The sequence below is a fragment of the Eschscholzia californica genome, unplaced genomic scaffold, assembly GCF_041429995.1.
Source record: "Eschscholzia californica isolate CP2 unplaced genomic scaffold, dmEscCali1.0.p SCAF_2, whole genome shotgun sequence".
Lineage (NCBI taxonomy): Eukaryota > Viridiplantae > Streptophyta > Magnoliopsida > Ranunculales > Papaveraceae > Eschscholzia > Eschscholzia californica.
In genome coordinates, this window is record NW_028238309.1 from 1,525,365 (window position 1) to 1,547,505 (window position 22,141).

General features: G+C 36.5%; 1 protein-coding gene and 1 pseudogene across 1 annotated transcript; one reads left to right on the forward strand and one right to left on the reverse strand.

Moving 5' to 3' along the window:
- The first annotated feature begins 10,032 nt into the window (after nt 1-10,032).
- LOC147555093 (protein cornichon homolog 1-like) lies at nt 10,033-14,141 on the forward strand (annotated as a pseudogene).
- Nucleotides 14,142-17,939: 3,798 nt separating this feature from the next.
- On the reverse strand, nt 17,940-22,110 carry LOC147555094 (P-loop containing nucleoside triphosphate hydrolases superfamily protein). The gene is made up of 12 exons (XM_086660772.1): nt 21,562-22,110; nt 21,417-21,467; nt 21,128-21,264; nt 20,940-21,042; nt 20,579-20,842; nt 20,181-20,457; nt 19,902-20,063; nt 19,570-19,785; nt 19,444-19,481; nt 19,181-19,344; nt 18,964-19,077; nt 17,940-18,849 (listed from the first exon to the last, which is right to left on the reverse strand). The coding sequence occupies exons 1-12, from the start codon at nt 21,566-21,568 to the stop codon at nt 18,103-18,105; spliced, it is 2,280 nt and encodes a 759-aa protein (XP_086516898.1). The 5' UTR covers nt 21,569-22,110; the 3' UTR covers nt 17,940-18,102.
- Between the last annotated feature and the right edge of the window lie 31 nt (nt 22,111-22,141).

A 22,141-nucleotide genomic window follows, 5' to 3' on the forward strand; every position in this document is an offset into this window, starting at 1 on the left:
TATGTTTTAGTTGTGGTAGTATTTCTTCGAAATTCTTCACTGTAAAAATCCTCTAAATCTTGCACTCTCTAGGTAAGTGCTCCGCAAGAGGTTCCGTGCCGGAGGCACGGGCTATACCCTAGTAATAAAACATGTGGATGGGTGCTGACTGGGACAAAACCTGGATAAATCCGGTCGTCCGATCCACATCAGCATTGATATAAGCCCTTGGATTCTTATTACGGGACACATCTTCTCAAGCGGCACATCTTCTGGAAGGATTCAACCGGACGCCTATAGCGCCAGTCACTCCCTCCTCTCCTCTGAAGGGACGTACCTTCTCGGATCCCAGTCATAAAACGATTACTTCTTCATCCTTCCCCAATTCGTCATCCATCTCCAAATCTTCATGGCAGAAGAAAAATTTTCTCAACTCTCCAGCCTTCCCCAAATCTTCTGCAAGAAAGAATGATGCTGAAATTTCTTGAGGTTAGCATCAAAGCAATCTTCTTGGCATAAATCTTCACCGAAGAAATCACTTTTTCTGCAGTTCAACCCAAGGAGCGCCGACGGCGTATTCTCTGAGTTTTTTGGGTTCTCGAGTCCTTATGGTGGTGGGATGGGAGATATGGGTGGATCTCGTCGTGGTGGTGGTGCAAGACATTTTCGCCTCTTTTAGAGCGGGAGGTGGTAATGGTGGTGAGGGTTCAGGTCCTGTGCCGATGAGGAAGGATTCTCCAATTGAACAAACACTATCTTGTAGTTTGGAGGATGAAGATTTCAAGAGAAGTTACTGATTCTACTGGGTAAGGTTTTCTACTGATATAAATCTTTTGCTACTTGGATTGTTCGATTAATTTCGTATTTGATGTCTATTTAATAACTTCATTTGATTGGATTATGATTTAGCTTGGTATCTTATTGCTCTGTTTGGAAGTGAAATGTTGAAAGTTTGATAACTCAATATAGTGTTTAGTTGAGATTCTGTTGGATATGCTGCATTTTGATTCTGATAGGAAATGCCATCAAAGAAAATCCTTCATGAATGTGTCGTTATGTAGATTCGAGAAGGAAATCAAATGTTCCTTAGTTTGCACAGACATTGTATCACGTGTAATCTCAAAACTCTCACTTGATTTTACTATGTTATTGGTCCAAATAAACTTGAGTTTAGATGTTAGATTTAGTACATTTCCGAATGTTCTTGATCTTCGCTTGTATATAATATCACTTCATGTGTATATTTCCGAAGGTTAGTTTTTTCTCATTTGATCTCTGATTCACACCGACGGTTTAGGGAATTTTGTTACTGTTTACTCCTTTGATTCCGTTTGCTCCTACTGGTTGCTCCTTTGTTTCTCAACCTTCATAAATTCTATGGATCCTAATGGAATTTTTGCATATATATTTGGTTGTTATTATGATTGAGTAGAAATTTGTTTGATGCTATCATGTATGTGTTCGATGAAATGTCTAATAGAAAAAATGCACCCTGGAGCACTTCTTTGGCTCTTTCCGTCATGGAGCTAAATTACATAGTGTTTGCAGATCACGAAGGCATACAATTACATTCACAAATATGGGCATAAGTCGAAGTTAATGGCAGCAGCTGTTTTAAACAAGCAGGACTTGTTCAGCCTTCTGGGGTAAGATAAGACCTTCGATATCTCCTTGGGACCAGTTGGTTACTTGATTTAACATGGCTGAGATCCTTTTATTATGTTTACAGGGTTGATTACATTATTGCACCTTTGAAAGTACTACACTCACTCAAAGAATCTCCTGCTCATCCTGATGAAAAATACGGTTTCATAAGGAGGCTATCCCCAAATTCAGCAAATGACTACTCTTTCAAAGACGAATAGGTATATTTTTCTTGATCTTCTTACTTTTTTCTGTAAGATAAATCTGTAGTGTTTGTGGTTCTCTTCATTAGATTATTAGGTTGGTTTCAAAGGCGGCATACTTCATCGTCTTTTGTTAAATTCTATGAAATTTGCAAACTAAGTCTTAGTGGTGTTAGTCTTATGTCGAATTAAATCTTAGAACCTCTCTGCTCAAATCATATTTCAGACAAAGCGGCTATGGGACTAGCAGCCGAAGAAGTCCTGGCTTCTGATCTGGATGGGTATGTTAATCAAACAAAGCGGGTTGAGGAGTTGTTTGGAAAGATCTGGCCACCCCCTAACGTTTGAACTACTTGCTTTTTCTATTCTATGCTATTAGCTTAACAAATAGAGGTTAGTAGGTCTTCCTGAAAAAAAAATAAGGTGTTTGTGTTTGTTGATCCAAAGAACAAGTACTTCACTGCTTTAGCCTGATTTGATAAAATATTTTAGCAAATGAATTTTTTGTGAATGAATGAGATGATATAGAAACTACCCTAAAGGCTGCTATCTATTAACAGAATCATTTATATTGACACAATCAATAAATGATGGGTTTCTATGTCTATCGACTATCAATCTTGTTTGAATAGCCGTAACATTTCATTTTGTGTATCTTTTAATAAATACATTGGTTTCCGCTGCGTATGCGTATAACTTTTGTGTTTTCCATTAATCTTGGTGAAGGTTATTCTTTTAGATGAAAAGGAAACTGAGAAACTGTTGCAACTTCATTAAAAGTCTCTCTGGATAAACGCCCACAAAAGACTCTGTGCCGAAGGCACGGGTTATAACTTAATTAAAGTTCAGTAAGAGAACTTAATTAAAGTTCAGTTGTGGTTGAGATTCCGGTAGTATGAAAATATAAATAGTTTGTTCATTTCGTCTGTTATATTTTGGTGAAAACTCGATATGACTGTCTGATATCGAGAAACCCGGAAGATTTGATTGTTTTGGATGAGTTTTGGACATTAGAATTTTTAAAAACCCAAACGACCCAAGCCAAGGAATGATATGAAGGCGGCCGACTTGACACCAAATCCCACTCCTAGCCAGAAAATCGCGGGCGTGAATGCCAGAAACGGCAAGAGTATCACACAATGAAGTTAACCGTACAGTACACACGAAGTTTGGTTTTGGTTCCAAAATCCGTAACAAAAAAAAAGTTTAGTTCCAAAAAATAAAAAAACACGGGTAATTATTAAGATGTGATATGTAGTTTGGAGATTAAAATAGGCCGCGACTTTGAGGAATACAGTCTCGGGGGAATAAAGACCTAGTCAACTAAAATTGACATATCGGGGTATATTTATTTTTAGTCCAAAAGTTTTATAGATTAAGTTTCGCCCTCTAATCTTCATTCTCCTATCACTTCCATCACCGCAACTTTCACACATACCGCCAATCCTGATCGCCAAAATCTCAACACCAATTGATTTTTCTCTCTCTATCTTCTTTCTACTTCACTCTTTCTCTTCCTGCCCCTCTCTTCTTCTCCGTCTCTTTCTTTAAAAGTCGAGTAGATCTCAGATCTGTTGGGATCAACATACTTAAAGAAGACGAAGGGAAGCAGATGGTTTTTATTTTCAACATACTTAAAGAAGACGAAGGGAAGCAGATGGTTTTTATTTTCTTACTGTTATGTATTGAAAGTGGGGTGGTTATTCATAGAAGAGGAGAGGGGGTTACTCTAAACTCTTATTTGAAGAAGAGATATGAGTATACCCTTCATCCCCCTCCCCCGCCCCCCCATCAAATGCATTCATTTCACTTGTTATTTCTCTCTCTAGATCCTCTCAAGAGTTTATTATTTTCTTAATGTTATAGATTGAAAGTGGGGTAGTGTAGAAAGACAAAATCTTTACTATCTAACAAATAATGTCACTATTTATTTCACATGATTATTTGTGCGGGTTCTTCAACAAACAAAGGGGCTTCCTTTCTTTCTTCTGAGTTCTATTGGGTTCGGTTGGCTTTGTAGAGAGAGGGAGAGGAAGAGAACAAGCGAAGTTATGGTAGTGGCATGAAGTTATGGTGGTGATCGGAAATGGTGTGTCCGGAAGTTATGGTGATGGAGGCTAAAGGATGAAGATTAGGGAGCGAAAGTCAATCTACTGAATTTTTGGACTAAACATAAGTATACCCCATGAGTCAATTTTAGTTGACTAGGCCTTTATTTCCCGAAAAATTTTCTTTATTTCTCACCGTCGCGGTCTTAAAATACTAACAACCAGACTAAAATTTGAGTTAACAAAAGATAAGTAAAACAGGGGAGCGGTCATAAGCTTCAACAAAAAAAAAGATGGGCATAAGTTGAAGCCAATGTGAAATGACACAAAAAAAAAAGAGGGGCATAAGGGGGAGCCAATGTGAAAATTGGTTCACCCAAATACAAAAACATTCCGTTCAACAAAAAAAAAATATACAAAAACACTCTTTCAACAAAAACAAAAAGTAGTGGATTTGACCGGAGGAGGGATCCCTCCTCTGGATTTTCCCTGTTTTTAGTATGTTTATTGTTAGATCTACAATAAGATTACTCCCCAAATTAATCAAAACAGAGCCTACCCATTTCTCTTTTATTTTTCTATCTCGATTATGATTACCCTAACGAAACAATCTAAAAAGAACACAATCATATAAACAGATCCATATAGAGAGAGAGATAGAAAATTACCCTTCCTTCTTTAACACATTCTATTGCTAGGAATGTGTTATTTATCCACATTCTCTCTCTAAAAATTTATCAAAGTTGGTGATGAAGAATATGAAGCGACTGGATTCTGTGGTGCGGTAGTAGTGGTGGTTTGGTGTGTTGTGATGGTGGTGTGGTGGTGGCATGGATTCTCGCAGAGGCGGCTATTTTTCTGTGGTGGAGGCGGTTCTCTGGTAAGGGCGACGGTTTCCGACGATGAATGCAGTTTTCCAGCGACAGTTTTTCGACGACAATAGCGGTTTTTCCGGCGACATTGGTGGATCTCAGGCGAAAGCGACGGGGATGTAACTTTAGTTTTTTCTTTTGTTTGGTGATATTATTAGAATAATATTCTCGTTTTTGTCAGACCTTTAGGGTCTCCTTTCTCGGATCTTTAGGATCCTTTGGTCAGACCTTTAGGGTCTCTATTCTCGGATCTTTAGGATCTTTTGTGTCAGTGTCTAGTCCAATTTCTTTCCCTTCATGAGGCACTTTGCATTTAGAGGTATGTAACTCTCATGAAGTTTTCAGAGGAGAGGAACAGTGACGGACCCAGGAAATTTCCTATGTGGGGGCACATTTGATTATACAAAATAGTAAACACAACAAATACCATCACCAATGGCAAATTGTCGAGTATTACTAAGAAGTTTTATCAAAATTAGTTATAAGTAACTTATTAAAAAAAATAAGTGTCATTCAAACTAATGATTCCATGTATGTCATAACAACGCTCTTAACTAATTAGGTTACGAAATCTAAATATATATAATTAGTGTTCAATTATATAAAAATAAATATGTACGAATTATATGTTAATAAGAGGACTCTCTTCTTTAAAAATCCTCATAACCCATATTTTGTAAAGATTAAAGGAGGAGAAGAGAGATATTAATGAATTAAAATAGACTACTCCAAAAAAAAATATACATAAAAGTGAAAGATGAAGAGGACATATGGTAATATGGGGACTCAAATAATTTTGCTAGAGATTAGGTGAATTCTAGCAAAGGAAAATCCGATCAGTAAAGGGTAGGGGCAAAAGTAAATAGGTAATTTTGAAGGCGTTGCCGTTTGAAATCGCCCAAGATAAATTATCACGGAAAAATAAAGGGGAAGGGACTGGCATGGGATTCGATACCATGACCTCTCCCGCACATGATTAAGTAGGCTTCCAGCGAGCCAAACATTGGTTCTTGATAAAGTAGCACGATCAAATTGTTTTGAAAAGGAATATTTGAAACTACAATTATTTCCTGACTCGGGGCCGTGGGGGCACGTGACCCCATAGGCCCCAACATGGGTCCGCCCCTGGAGAGGAATACGCATTCATCCATGTAATCACTGTGATTTAATCACTTATTAATGGAATTTGTTCCCTTGGATTCAAAAAACAAAAAAAAAACAAAAACAAAAAGTACAAAACACTTTGCAACAAAAAAAAAATGAATTCTATTTTGGCCTCCTAAAGATGACCAATTCACCAAAATGACCCCCTAAAGATGACCAGCTTTGAAAATAACCCCCTAAATTTTTCCGTCTGTTTACCGTCAGAAATTAACATTTTTTCCTTTTCATTACCACTTTTACCCTTCTGACATTACTTCCAATATTTATGGTTTTCAAGATCATTAATCATAAAGGTCGCGGCTTTGGGGAATAAAGAAAATTCTCCGGGGAATAAATTCTCGAGGGAATCCGGATTTTTTTGAAAATTCTCCGGGGAATAAATTTTTATTGGGAATACAAAATACATTTTTATAAAAGTTCTCTTCCATCTCATCTATTCTCTCTGCCACTTCATCTTCTCGCCACCTCATCATCTTCTCCAACGAAGGTTGCCGGCCGGCCAATTTTCCGGCCGGCGACCTTCAAACATAAAAAAAAAATTAAAATTAAAATTTTTTTTCTCTCTCCTCTCTCAATTTTTTTTTTTTTTTTTTCCTTCCTCTCTCTCTCAATTTTTTTTTTTTTTTCATCTTAACAAATATCAGTAATGGGGTGTGTTCCATCAAAGCAAACAATATCAGTCAAGCCTCCTCCTCCTCCTCCATTTGATGAATTACACAAAGAAACATTTAGGTCAAATGCATCTCAAGTTTCAAATTCTTCTATTCCAACCATACTGCCAGAACCAGATAATAACAAGAGAATTAGTTTTGGAAATAAATTAGGGGAATCAATGAGAAAGAGTAGGTGTAAAATTGCAGAAGAAAAATTAAGGATGGGTAGTTTCAGATTAGGTAGTAATATGAATAAGTATTTAGAAGGGGAGCAAGTTGCTGCTGGATGGCCTACTTGGCTTAGTGCTGTTGCTGGTGAAGCTATTCATGGATGGATCCCTCTTCGAGCTGATTCTTATGAGAAATTGGACAAGGTATAATCAATCTTGTGCTTTTTCTTTTATATAGAAGATCATCTATTTTGTCCCCAAATGTTTGAAGAGAGAGAGATCTTCACGAACAGACCTAGGTCTGTTCGTGTTCATCACGAACAGACCTGGTCTGTTCGTGTTCTTCACGAACAGACCTAGGTCTGTTCGTGATCTTCACGAACAGACCTAGATCTGTTCGTGAAGATCTACTCTCTCTCTCTCTAGATCTGTTCTAGAGAGAGAGAGAGGAAGGAAAAAAAAAGTTTGAGAGAGAAAAAAAAATTTAATTTAATTATTTTTTTTTATGTTTGAAGGTCGCCGGCCGGAAAATTGGCCGGCCGGCGACCTTCACCGTAGAAGATGATGAGATGGCGTGGAGATGAGGTGGTAGAGAGAGGTGATGAGATGGAGGAGAGCTCCCAAAAATTAGAAGTCCCTTAGCAATAAAAAAAACATAAAAGTCAAACTTATTTGACTAGTTTTAAGAAAAAAAATTATTCCCCGGAGAATTTTCTTTATTCCCCAAAACCGCGGCCATCATAAATCATGTCATTAATTATTAAATTCCTATTTTCTTTCAACAATTTTTTTTTCTCACTAATTAATTTCCTCAATTATCTTCAACATATTCTCATCACCTTCATCGCCATCATCATCTTCAACATTTATTTTTATCATCACCATCATTATCTCTAGAGATAAACTCATTTGCTTCACTATACTTTCTCTAAATCAATTGAGTTTTTTTTCTTCTCTGACTTTCTCTCTTTACCTTCATCACCATCATCATCTTCAACATTTATTTTTATCTTCATCATCATCTCTAAAGATGAACATTTGTTTCTATGTACTTTCTCTATGGATTAGTTGTTGTTTTTTTGCTTCTTTGTAATTTCTCTCTCTACCTTCATCATCATCATCTTCATCTTCAATATTTACTTTTATCTTCATCATCATCATCTCTAGAGATGAACCCATTTGCTTCTCTATACACTCTAGATTAGTTGTTTTTTTTTTGCTTCTTTGTAATTTCTCTCTATACCTTCATCACCAATTCACCATCATCACTATTATCATCTTCATCTTCAACATTTATTTTTATCTCTATCAACATCATCTCTAAAGATGATCCCATTTGCTTCTCTATACTTTCTCTCTCTAGATTAGTTTTTTTGCTTATGTGTACTTTCCCTTTAAATTTGATGTTTTTTTTTCTTCGTTGTACTTTCTCTCTTCAGATTGGAGTTTTGAAGCAAGAAATCTATACCTTTTCTTCACTCAAATCTGATCCATCTTCAAGTAGTGGTGATTTAAGAAAAACAAAATGAATTTAGAAAAAGTGATTTGGAGAAAAAATTTAAAAGAAAATGTTGAATATGGTGTTGATAAAGATGAGGTAAATGTTGAAGATGAAGATGTAGTAGAAATGTTGAAGACTTGTGATAGTTTAAGATTTGGAGAAACAAGAAATAAAGACTTGATAATTGAAAATTTGGACACAACTAATTAGAAATAAAGAATATTAATTGTTAAGAGAAACTAAAAAGTTAGTGATGAATTGATAAGATTTATAATTATTGTTTCTGGGATAATAAATGTAGGATAAATAATGTCAGAAGGGTAGAATTGGAAACGGAAAAAAAGAAACATTAATAATTGGCGGTTAAATAGAAGGAAAAATGATTTAGGAGGCTGTTTTGGAAACTGGTCATCTTTAGGAGGCTATTTTGGTGAGTTGGTCATCTTTAGGGGGTCAAAATGGAATTAACCCAAAAAAAAATGTACAAAACACGTAAGACCGTCAAAGTCTTACCATAACCCGAACAAATCCCCATCTATCTTTCTCAGATAAAAAATCATATGGACAGTAGATTTAACCTAATAATCATATTCAACTCACTAATTACCGTTAGGTTATTTTGTCTGTACAATTTGGAGATGTTATCTTGATCGTTCGTAAACTTTGAATAGTGTGACTAAATCCATCCTAATCGACTCAATCCGAATTCATTCAGTTATCCAATTTCTAAATTGATAGACTTTATTATATTATGTAATGGGTGAATGGTTAATTTAGATTGATTGAGTTACATTTAATTGAGACAAAATCACGTACACCAACTAAAAAGAACGAATAGTGAACGTTTGATAGTCTAAGTTGTGGATAATGTTGACATAAACTTTAAAGTCCTAGAGATATCTGGTTCGATTCCAAAAAGAGGTGAACTCCGTAATTTATTGGACTTGTATTATTAAAGCGTAAATAATGTAGTTAAACTTTAGGCTAGTCAGTTTCCGAGAAAAAAGAAAGTTACAAGCCGGATAAAGGACCATGACAGGAAAATAGTGCGGGCCTGGTGGGCAAACGGCAAACCACGCATGGCCGACTCAAAAGTAAATGGGAAATGCTACGTTCACGGACGGTTTTAACGGATAAGAATTCCGGAATGACGTGGCGTGTCTTTTTGAAAATTCCATCAAATCTGAGCCGTCAAGAATGAACGTCCCAGATTCCATTCTCTTTCTCAAGCCATCTCATTCTTATTATCCTTACGTTTGAGAGAGAGAGAGAGAGAGAGAGAAACACCATTTTAAGATCAGAAAAACAGCAAGAGAGGATCAAAAGATGGGATTTCTTACAAAATCTTGTTTAATTGAAAAATAGAGGGAAGAAATAGTAATTGAAAAAGTTTTTGTTGGAAGAAATTATGTTCCTGATTTCAATCAAAAACACTTATCGAAGAATCAATATTTTGGATCTGATGGTTCCATGATTTTCAATTCAAATTCAGATTCTTGTCGTGGTGGTGGGATTTCAGTATCTGAAGCAAAATCGACTTGTAGTTCCAGTCTTCCGGATCAAATCCGCAAGCAAGTATCCAGTACTTTCTACTCATCATAATGTCTTTGGCTTTGTCATAAATAATACTGAGTAGTAATTATTTTACCAAAATCGACACTTTTCACATCAATCCGCCATGAAGAACTCAAATCGACCCTATAATTACTCATATTCAAACTTTGATGTTTACCTGAACGAGATGTTCTTCTTTCGGGTTTCTACTGCTTGAATTTTTATTCTTCTGGACCAAATTATCATGTTTTGGGAGTTGATTTTGTAGCTGGTTTCCTTTCCTTTATCTATTGCTCTCATGGCCTCTAATCTTTACCAGGTATCTCTCCCTCCCTCTCTCTAGCTATCTCTATCTATACTCTAACCCTAGAAATATAGTAAGTATATATATATATATATATATATATATATATATATATATATATATATATTGATCTAGTTTATTGGGTTTTCTACATTGTTTGATTGATTGGTTTTAAGGTTAATGTTTCTCTATTTGATTCTCTGAAATCAATTTTATGAGTTGGGTTTGCAAATCTTTTTTTTTGGGGATAGTCATTTGTGGTGCAATTAAGTTTGGGGGTATCATGTGATTAGCATGTCATTATGACTCTGTATGCTCTAAGAACTTGGAGTGGATGAGAAATTTAAGGGAACTCAAATATAATGTGGGTGAGTTGAGTTCATTGTGTCCAATTTGTCGAGATACAACTCAAAATCAATTGACAATGAGTGGAGATAACCTACACATCACGTTATTGCTTTCAGGAGCACCCTTTGCCCATGTAAGACAATTATCTAACGCGGACACACTACTCATATGTAGTGTTCTTTTCAGACTAACTCAAGTCTTTTTATTGGATGATCTGGAGTATGTCTGGTCGTCGGACCCATCACGTGTGGATCTAGCTTTGACATCATGTTAAATTTGTAGTCTCTCGGCTCAAAACCAATTGGCAATGAGTAGAGAAGTCCTACTTATAGCATATTATTGATTAGAAGAGTACCCTTTTTCTATGTAGGACTATTCACTCAAATTGAAAGTTTTAACTGTATGAAAATTGAGATCCAGATGTTTTATGCATGAAACAGTAGTTTAAACTTTTTGTGCATACCTTAAACGTTGTATGTAGGCGAAATGGACTCCACTATATAGAAATAAGTTGGAGAAGTAATGCTTCTTTCATCTTACTGTTCAGTGCATAGACTGAGAGACTCTTGACTACCACGTCAGCTGCGAACTTGGCATCCTTTCTGGATATAAAACTCATTCCGTTATTAGGATACTTATAGGCCTTAATACTGGTTACTAGTATTAGGTTAGCCAGTTAGTAGACTGGAAGGACGATGCAGAAACAATCTGGCGACTGTGATATAACACTGATAGAGGTTAGGATGGGCTGGGGGTTCCTACATCTGAGATCCGACTTATACCAAGTTGGTTTTCGTTGTTCGTCGAGATACTAGAGACACTGGAGAAAAAACGTCGAGAGGGTGGACAGATGAAGTAGAACATTAATCTTCAACAAAAAAACAACTCGGAGAAGAACTTGCATGGATTTTAGGAGGCCAAAGAATAATGTTACCTACAGAAGTATATGAAGCCACAACATTCTAGATATACGTTAGTAATTTAATATGTTTTTTTGTTATCTACTTATGATTCTGTGTTCTTCCCTTGGTCTACTACTATATTTCGTTATGTAATTTTTGGCTTTACATTGAATAACTTCAGAGGAGAATTTCTGATTTGCGTTTCTGTCATTCATGTCTAGTTCATATTACTGTCCTCTGCTTGGCTGGAGTTTTTTGAAAATTATGTCCTTATGTTGCAGCTTATTTGCTTATCAGACTTGGAGTTTGACTACATCAACCCATATGATTCATCATCACGTATTAATAACATTGTCGTGAAAGAGTTTTGGCTCAAGGAACACTATGTGCTCTTTTCCTCTTGACATGGCACTGGCTCGTGTTCCTAATAATGGCTCCACTTACATACTATCATCTGAAGTTGTACGTATTAACTATCTAATATCTATGCAGAAAATGCACTTACTCACATAGTCACATTCTACTTTCTATTAAATATTAACTCTTGAAGTATGTATACTATATGATTGAAAACATTTGTACTTCCATTTATTGAGTATTACATTCAACTATTCAAGGTTCCTGTATTCCCTTCCTAGTAGATGGTGTGCCAACTCTCAGCTTCTTGTTTATGTCATTCATCTGTTGCACATTCGGAACATGACACTCAGCATATTAGACTATTAATATGTTTTATGTGAAGTAAAACCCTCCTCCTGTACTTTGCTTCACTTCTTACTTTTTGCCGATACCATTGATAAGGTGTTCAGAAGTTGCGCTCAAAATAGAGATATTTACCATTGTATGCAGAGGTATATTTATATAAAGTTGTCAAACTTGAGTTTTCTGAGTTATACTCTATATTACAGTATGCTTGTTTGTGAGGAAGTCCATCGTCACTTTTCCTGTAGCTAGTAAATCGATCATGCTGCTCTCTTAGCTTCATTTCTCTATCACCTTTTCCTTTTGAGGGAAATGCATTAGGTCACTAGGCAAAGAATTTTGTACTTTATTATAAATTTCTATTAATTGATTGGAAAGACATTCTAAATAGAGGAAACCAATTTCATTGTTATGTTTTAATAGAATTATATGAAGAAAAAACTTACCCAAACAAGTATGCCAAAGATATTCTGTAGTTATGTTTAGAATTTGCAAAAAAATTTAATTGTGAATATAACGACACCTTGGCTCTCATAGCACCTTGCCAAAGAAATTAGTCACTTGTCCCGCCAATTCTAATAATAGGATGGAACCAACAAAAGCTTGTTCTTTCTCAAAGCCCATATGCACTTGGTTCCAAGAATTGGACTATGACCAAGCCAAAGATGAATGCCGCGTTGGGTTCATAATGGCAAATATGCTACTACATGAGATAAGAGTTAGTTAAGTGAACTAAAGTCTATGGTTAGTTATTTGTCTCGGCTTTACAACAGAATATACGCTGGGTAATATAATCATTGTGCATTCTATATCCTTACAGCTGTAAGATTCTACAAAAACTGGCTCACGGTTGACTTGCACTGCCTTTGAATCCACAGAATCACAAATGCAGTGAAGTCATCAGGGGGTCTAATGGAGAGGCTCTTTAGTGCTGCCTTCAATGCCAAGAAACAAGCAATAATGAGCGGTAAGAAACTTAACAACCAAATCAATTTACATTTTAATAAATACTCCTAGTGGCTCCTCCTGCTACCTTAACTGTAAAAAATTAATTATAAGACCTAAATTTTAAGATCCTGAGACCCCTATGTCAATCAGCTTCACTTTATGACTATACGAGGTCCCCGACTTGCCATAAGTTTTCTCCTCATCAACAATGGCAAAGTCAAGTACAAAGACGTGAGCAGATGGCAGACAACTAAAGCTAGAACCACGAAGTGTTATTTGTCTGAGTGTACTACTACTGGTATTAGTTAGTTGATAAGTTGAAGCATCGCCTTCAATTGAGTGCAGTGCCAGATTTCTTTATGTCACTGAGTGTATACATCATTTACAACTAGTTTTCATAACTTCTGTCTGTTTATGTCAGAAAGGAAAACCTAGTTCTGTATTTGAGGTTCGGCTAGTTTTTATACATAAATATTTTTTTTTGACATTTCTTTAGCTTTTAGATATTTCTACCTGAACCAAAGTGCTTCAATGGTTGGTGTATTGCCACTGCATTTGTTTCCTCATAAATAGATGCTTTTATGCTTCTCCGTCCATCTTAATATCTACACTAAAACTATTTGAGTTCTGACATCAATTCTCCATTTCAATCAGTTACATTTCCTCATAAACATCACAAAGACGATCCTTCGAGAAAACAAAATAACCTCTTACAAACAAGTTCTAAAAATTAATAGTTGTGACGCTGTTGTGCTCCCAAAATTCAATGCTTCTTAAAATTTTAAAGCTCAATGAAGAAAAAGACCATTTGTAGTTCAAGTGACAATTAGCAGCAGAGATTATAAAGAAATTTAGTTCTCCTCACCACCGATGTGTTCCTCTCTCTGTCGTTTAGATTGTAAAGAAATTTATTCATGTACCTATTGAGATGGGTGTAACGTCACGTCTCATAGTTTATTTCGTCTTTTTATTCTTACTTCAACGCTTGTTCACTTGTTTGTGCATTACTTTATAGATATGAATCCATCCCCCATGTGGGATAGGTTGGTATTTAACAAAATAAAAGCAAAGCTTGGAGGACGGGTTCGGCTTATGGCTTCAGGTGCCTCACCATTGTCACCAGATGTCATGGACTTTCTAAGGGTGTAAGGTAACTTTTTTTTTTCGTTAACCTGAAACTCGGTCTACAAAACTCATATATGTTGTGTATTTCAAGTTTTTTGTCCCATAACAATACATTCATGGATTACTCTACAAAAATTTCAATTGACCTACATCTTTTTCTTATCTCCTCTTTATGGTAGGAAACAGATCATTAACTTTGTCTCGGTATGCCTGCTTCCTCCTAAGGCCAAGGATCTCCGTTTGATTATCCACAGCAGCTCCGATCGTGGTATGCTCATTTAAAACTTGATCTCTGTAGACTAGGTGATATAAATCACCATGCAGGTTAAACCCCCCGCAAATTCTGTGCTTAGCATTAAGTACTGTGTCCTGAAATGAAGGTGGAATTTTGTGTCATCAGTATGGATGTCAACTTGTCAAGTAACATGATACTGCTAGTTCATTAATGAAAATGGTGACTTACATTCCGAGCGAATAGAAATGAATACAGATCGTCGCCATGCTTGACGTGTATCGCTATGGAAAGACTTCTGGGGCCTTGCAGGCCGCGGTACCTTGTAGAATCATTAATCAGGATCTTAAGACGAATATCCCGCATTTGTTCAACATTAAGAGGTTCTGAGAAGTACTGAACTCCCAGGTTATTGCATTCGTTGTAGTGACCCAAGTTATAAGCAGTATCAAGTACCACTATGTTGATGTATGTTGAGTATTCACGTCTCTGAAACATCAAACAATGTAGAATTAGAGAGTAAAGTTATGATGCTGATTGTGTTTTAATGGTAGTGATCATGGGTTTGTGATCATGTGTTTAACAGAATTGAATTCAGGAATTCTGGGTCATGGGTTTAACAGGTGATCATGGATCATGCAACAAAGTAGAATTACAGGAATTCTTGGTTTAACAGGTTGATCACATTCTTCAAAAAAAAAAAAAAAAACAGGTTGATCATGCAACCAAGTAAAATTACCTTGAGTCTTTCTATGAAGTCTAGGATCCCCATATCTGGCATCTCCCAAGTAGTAATTAATATTATATTTTCATGGACCTGTATTGAATCAAAGTCACAGTAGTTAAGAGATATTCAGATCTTTTACTCAACATAAAAGATCATGCTGTAAATCACCTCGCTGGCCCAAGATTGGGGGGCCCAAGATTGCACATTTGCCACGGCTTCTGTTGCCCTTGTAAATGGTCGGGGAAGCACCAGAGCTGTTCCAGAAGGTGGGTTAATAATAAAGAAAGAAAGAAAGAAAGAAAGAAATAAAGAAAGAAAGAAATAAAGAAAGAAAGAAATAAAGAAAGACAAGACCCTGAAGTGACATTAAGTAATAAAGAGCCTGACATTTACTTAAGAAAGAAGATGGAAGATACAGATAGATAGAGAGAGAGAGAGAGAGAGAGAGACACACCTCCTACGCTTTGAAAACTGTTCTTGACGACTGACACAATATCATCGTCCAAGTCATTGTTTCTTGCCCTATATATCAGTTTAATTCGTCGGAGAGGACGAATTGACGGTAGAGAAGCCATTAACGTTATAGGATTAGTGGAGGAAGCAGCCATTGTTGAAGAATTAAAAAGAATTGTCAATCAGAAACACTAATTAGAAAGCCTTTGATTCACTTTTTGAATTCTCACACCAACAGCTAGAACTGAATTCTATCACCAACTGGTAGCCTGATGGGCTACTTATACTTTTTTATAAAGGCTGCCCAATAGTGAAGGAGGATAATTTAGGTCAATTCTGTTTTCTTCCCTAATTCTAGTTTTCTTTTTTACAAACTAGCTACCACTACTTCGTGTAGTTTGATTGTCATCTGCACCAATATCAACTACAAAATCGTAAGAAGGGGGTTCAAACATTAAACAAATCCATTAAATTTGTTCTTTTATGGACCTCGCGGTAAATTTGGTCATACATGATCAAATAAGAACCTTTTTTCTGTTTGTTTCTTGTGCGTACAAAGTTCTCGCACTTGCTAGCTACAAGGTTGAAAAGAAGTCAATTTAAATGTATTAAGTATATTTTTTTCGTTTTTTTTTTTGTATAGATATATATGTATATTACAGTGTCCAGCTCATTGGTGCCACTCTGATTTCGATTTTGTCGGGCACATCCTCGAAATTTTGAAACACAGTAGTCAAACGCCAACAACACTCTAGAGACCTATCTGTTCTACATATCTCACCACTTTTTTGCATTTCTTCATCATATTTATTTTGTACGAATACGAGTCCATAATTGATCTTTGCTTTGATTTGTACTCAGTATTGGATCTTGAGATATCCTAGGATATGACATGAGACTATATCATCACTAACTGAGAAAGCTTGTTTGCAAGATATGTTGTTGTTTTTTACCATATCTTCTGAGAATAGATAGAAGTTTTGTAATACATTATAAAGAGTTTGTATATATTTATAGTCCTTGTGAAGACTGTTATTTTATGGGTTGAAATGAGATAAAGTGTGTAAGTGGTCAAGAATCTGTCAGACTGAGAAAAAATGGGGGACGTTTTTCTTGTTCAAACTATAATATCATGGGAAAAGAATATGATACAGGATATTATCTGGTTGATAGTATATATCCGAAATAGTCGACTCTTGTTCAAACTATCTCCCAACCTCAAGGTTTAGAGAAATTTATTCATCTTTGGGATTAAATGAATCAACCGAAAGAATTCATGAGATTCCTCGTGTATTACCACTTCTTACTTCATTTCTCGATAAATCCATCCGAAAGAACGTCGAAGCAGAAAGACACGATCACACTCTTTCATGGTCTAAGAGCACCAAGCTTGAGCATCGGGCTGTACATTGACCGCGTTTGTTAGTACTCGAACTGCAGCGCTTCATGTTTCGTTGTTGCCCACATTTACGTGGAGAGATTCGTTAAGGATGTGAATATACGTCTTACTTCTCTTAATGTTCATCGGATTCCAATAACAAGCGTGATGGTAGCAGCCTGGGTCGTGACTGACAATTTAGAGGCCAGTGCGAAATTGTTATAAGGGCCCTCTTGAACGAACTGAAAGGTTTTTGTATACGAAAAGTAATAAACAAAAAGCTGATGTGGTTTAACTATAGAAAAAAATAGTTTATTGTGGTTAATATATGAAATTACTATATAATAAACTTTGCATTTTTTAAGTAAAGCTTATCCGAATTGCAGAAATTTTTACTTTTTTAAAGTATTATTTCAAATTTCGAAAAATAGACATCTCGGATAAATAATCAACATTTAGTTTTTTTTTATCGTGTCACAAGTTTTGTAGAGGAGATTAATATTTTCCCGACAACCATCACCAGCATATTCAAGTTCTCCATTGTTCCTCCTATTCACCTTCATCAACACATTACATATTATCCTTTCTAACTTTCTCTCTCCCTCTTTCCTTCAAAAGAGATTTAGGGTTTCTCCCTCCCAATCTGATTTGGGAATTCTCTCATTGAAATCATCGTTAATTTGTTATTCCTCTACATTTCTAGTTATTTCAAGTTATACTGATAAGATCTCAGTAGATATAATTTTCAGTAGCTCTAGCTTCCTCACCATCAATCTGTTTTCAAACGATCCTTTAAATTTCCTTCATCGTAGGCTAAATCTGTTGTTGTTATCATCGTCTGTTGTTATCAATGCCGGAAAATCTGTTCACATTTGTGGCAGCCGGAAGAGAAAAAAAAAAAAAAGTACTTCTATTTAATTTTAGACTCTTCAATTTGGCTCTCTTATTTACGCCCATTTTTTCTGTTGTCCACGTAACAAAGTTGGTTATCCATATATTGCGGCCAAAAACAACCAAATGCCCCATATATGGGAAAAATGTAACTTTCAATCATTCATTAGCAAATGTGCAATACTATACTGGTAGGAATCCAAGCAAGAAGCTTTTCTTTTTCAGAGTAAACAACACAAGTGATGAAAATTTCAAACCTATTACAAATTGATTATAGCTGGAGAGGTTATATCTCATTCATAAACTACCTCCAATTCTCTGATAATCTGGACGGCTGTAACGACCTTCTATCGCTCTTGATTCCCTTCTGTCTGAGTGGACTCCACACGAGCTGTCTTCTCTGTAATGCAATAACCGTTGGATGCTTTGGCTTCCACGAGCCAACTTGGGTTGGAGGGCTGCCTAAGAACTTGCTCCTGGACATTGGAGTTGATTCTACAGTTGTAGATCTTGATTCTCTTATTGGTGAAAATGTCCGTGATATCCTCCTTGGATCCCTCGCAAATGACCGCCTTGCAGTTAAGCCATTGTTGGAACGAGCAGTAGAAGAGTTAAGTGGTGTCATTGCAGAGAGATATTGCTCTGGACGGATTGTGGCTATAGAAACTCGTCTTTTGGGCTGATGCACCTGGTTCGTAGCTGAAGGAGGCTTGACTGCAATTGAGACCCGTCTTGGTTTCATCAGATTTTTTGTGTTGGTTGCTGAAACTGTTCTGGAAGTATTCTCTTTTTCCTCTCGTGAAACTGACGTTGGATAACCACTACCGAGTATGGAAGGTTGCGCAGGTGATGGAGGTGGCATGAAGTTGGTGATTCCTCTCAGTGGTGGCCTCAACTTTGAGGGACCCAAGGGTGGTTTTTTATCTGTTAGGCCTTTCTGCTGTAGAGTGGGCAATGCTGATGGTTTAGCTGAAAAGGCGGCAGCAGCTCTAGTTTCTTGCTGGAGTCTAGTTTTTCTTTCATCGGCTAGTCGATTCTCAAGGTCTCTTACCTGTCAAGGAATTTCAGAAAACTTTACTACTTATACCAGGTTACAAATCTTTGAATACATAGGATGTATGAAAAATGGGCAACCTTTTTCTTATTACGAATATTCTAGTTTTACCTTCTCTTGAAGGCCTCTGCAAAGTTGTTCACGAGCTGCAAACCTTAATTGCAGTGACTGTAAACTGTCCTGTAATTTTTTCATTTCTTTCTCATCCTGCCTTAACTTTTCCGCCTGTTAAAAATAGGAAAATTAAGTTACGCTAGATCAAAGTTCTATTAGGGAGACTAGATTTTCACAAGTATGATCACAAGAACACTGACACTATTATTATTACCATCTGTTTAGAATTGAAGAGTTCAGTGGGGTCAGATTGTTTACGAGCTGGGCCATGCTCGATTCCACGAACTCGACTCGCGAAGTTCAGGGAGCAAAGGGTCTCTCCTAAATCTGCAGAGTTTGGGCTGATCTGAACAAACATCAGAGTCTTGCAATCTCCTCCTACATTTTGTTTTCCACAGTTCCATATATCAATTTTAGACAAGATACATCTAAAGACAAGTTTGAATAGTAATTAGAAGCAACACAAGAAAAGCTTACCTAATGAGCTCTGTAACAAATGTGTGAGCTTAGAGTTCCTGCAATTTAGGAAAGATGAAACAATCACATTATTACATATTAATACAAATGAAAGGGAGAGATGGGGAACAAGGGAGAGACAGGTACCTGTAGGGTATGTGTGATGTCTTGGAAGCAAGAGCAGATACAACATCACCAAGGGCAGAAAGGGACTTATTGATGAATTGCGATTCCTTTAGCCTCTCTCCCTCGACCTCGGTTTTTGAAACACGCTCGCTTCCTGCCAAGTCTACGAGCCAAAGGTGACTCCTCGTCCTCTGCCCGTTCACCAAATTCTCACCCTTCACAGTAACGCGGAATAAGCTGCACTATGTTTTTCCCATTAGTGACTGAAAGAGATTCTAGTTCATCTTGAATTACATCTCAAACAGATTTATTCCCTAGAAAATATCGGCGAGAGTGATAAGGATTATAATTACCAATGTGAGCGGCTACTGAACTCATTAGAATTTGTTGATCCAACAGATCTGGTTCCACTGCCGATCTTAAGCTGTTCCCAAACCTCATCTGTGTCGTAAACACGAGCTTCAACCAGACCTGGAACTTCCTGAGTTCCTTCCGCCGATTGCTTTATTTCCAACCTTAACAGATAAACATAAAATTCCATAAGACCTTTATAATTCTCTATATCTTTCATCAAATCAATTTGAAAGACTACTAATTCTACAAAATAACAAAGTTGAAGAACTAGTCTGTACTTTTTCGCAATATTGGGATCATCTACCAGAAGATCCCTTATTTTCTCGTTGTAGACTTCTAGCATGCTAACAAACAACTCGTATCTTATAGTATCACTTCGCTCCTTCGAAATCCGAAACAACTCCTCCAGAGTTCTATAGTTAACGCCTCTGTTTTCTGGGGTCCCTTCCATAGTAAACGTTTTCCCTGTTCCTGTCTGACCATAGGCAAAGATACAAACGTTGAAGCCGTCCAATACTGAAGTCACCAGAGGTGCAGTTTGAGCAAAAACAGCATCTGCAAGGTTACATGAAATTCATTACCAAACCACTACAAAATGGTAATAGAAGGAAAGGGATTGAACTATGGACAATTAGGGTTTCCTTGAATTAATATGTTTTTTTCGAATCGAGGTTACCTTGATTATCCTGAGGCCCAAACACATGATCAAACATGAATGGCTTTTTAGAAGAGTCAGAGCATGTGATTTCAAGCTCGGTATCGTGGGTTGAAAAAAATTTAACTACAGAAGAAGACCCATGAGTAACTTCATCCCGGTTCAAGGGCCTACATCTGCAAAATACTCTTATATTTCCTTTAAGCTCAATTACTTCATTGTAAAGCCTCTTCCTTTCAGAACTCTCTTTCAAGTATTTCATCTTCAGATTCTTATGTTCAGTACCTAATTCAAGAACCAAATCAGTTCCACACAAAATTTCAGACTAAAAAGAAAGACACTAACTTGAGATTTAACTCAAGTATTGAGTGAAAGAAATTACTCAGAAGCTGAAGAGAGGCAGAAACATCTGGACCAGGAAAAGATCCAACACCAGCAACGCACTTTACTTCTTCAGATAAAACCCTATGTTCTTTCTTTAGAATCTGAAGCGAAATCAATCAGATATCAGATAAAAGGGGGAATTTCAATAGACCATATTTAAGGATTTAGGGTTTAAGACAAAATTACCAGGATTTGGGTGCTTAAAGCGTCAATTTTCTTCAAAATAGGGTTGAATTTCTGTTCCTGATAAGGCAATTGGGTTTCTTGAATTTGATTTTCAACGCAATCGGTGGTCATGGAAGTTGTACTTTCTTGTGTTTGATCTAAAACAACATCCGAACATTTCAAAATCGATCAGTTCGTCAAAGATCCGACGAATCTTGAAGAGAGAAATAGAAACCCTAGATCGTAGAACTAATTATCTCAAACTACAAGACTGAAATACAAATATCAGAAAGTGGCTAAAACAATTTACCTTGATCCTGTAGAGAATTGTCTTTGTCTGAAAGTAATTCTAGGGTTTGTTCTGTAACGACGATCAATCATAAAGATAATCAATCGCACAACTCAGAAAAGGGGTGAATCACAGAAGAAGAAGAAATTGGGGAAAGATTTCGTACCTTCCATGTTGTCCTGTTCCTTTCGTGCACAAAATCGAAGCTCTTGTCTGGAACAGTCTAGGGTTTGTTCTAGATCGCCAATCGAGAGATACAACGGAGAAAGAGAGAGAGGTTTAGAGAGAGAGGGTTTTCAGAGAATAAGAATCTTGGCTCCTCAAACGGTCATATAGGAATTCTTTCTTTTGGTTTCAAATTTTGAATTGTAAATGAATAAGAACCGTTGGATCAATATAACGGCTATTCTATATTAAAACTTGTCTTATATATCAGTAAGGGTTTGTTCTTGACCTCCCAAAGAAAAATGTCTCAAGTATCTTGCCACCATCTCAACAAAAAAAAAAAAAAAAGTATCTTGCCACCAATGATTTTTCTTCTCTTATAACAACTTTAAGGGAAGGGAAATATAGTACGCCATGGTGAATTCTAGCAAGATGCTTCTAACCTAGTCCGTCAACCATCTCTCTTGTGAGGGGTGTACATGATTAGACAAGCGATCATAAGTCCTCGAGACATTCATACATCTTAGTTTGAATCGACCCACAATAGTCTAGCAAAAAAAAGTTGGACAAAATCCAAGCTA

Coding starts and splice junctions, on each gene's coding strand:
- LOC147555094 (XM_086660772.1), bottom strand. Junction 19,786..19,901: donor TTCAGTAGCCGCTCACATTG/GTAATTATAATC, acceptor AACATAGTGCAG/CTTATTCCGCGTTACTGTGA. Junction 19,078..19,180: donor TCTTCAATTCTAAACAGATG/GTAATAATAATA, acceptor TATTTTTAACAG/GCGGAAAAGTTAAGGCAGGA.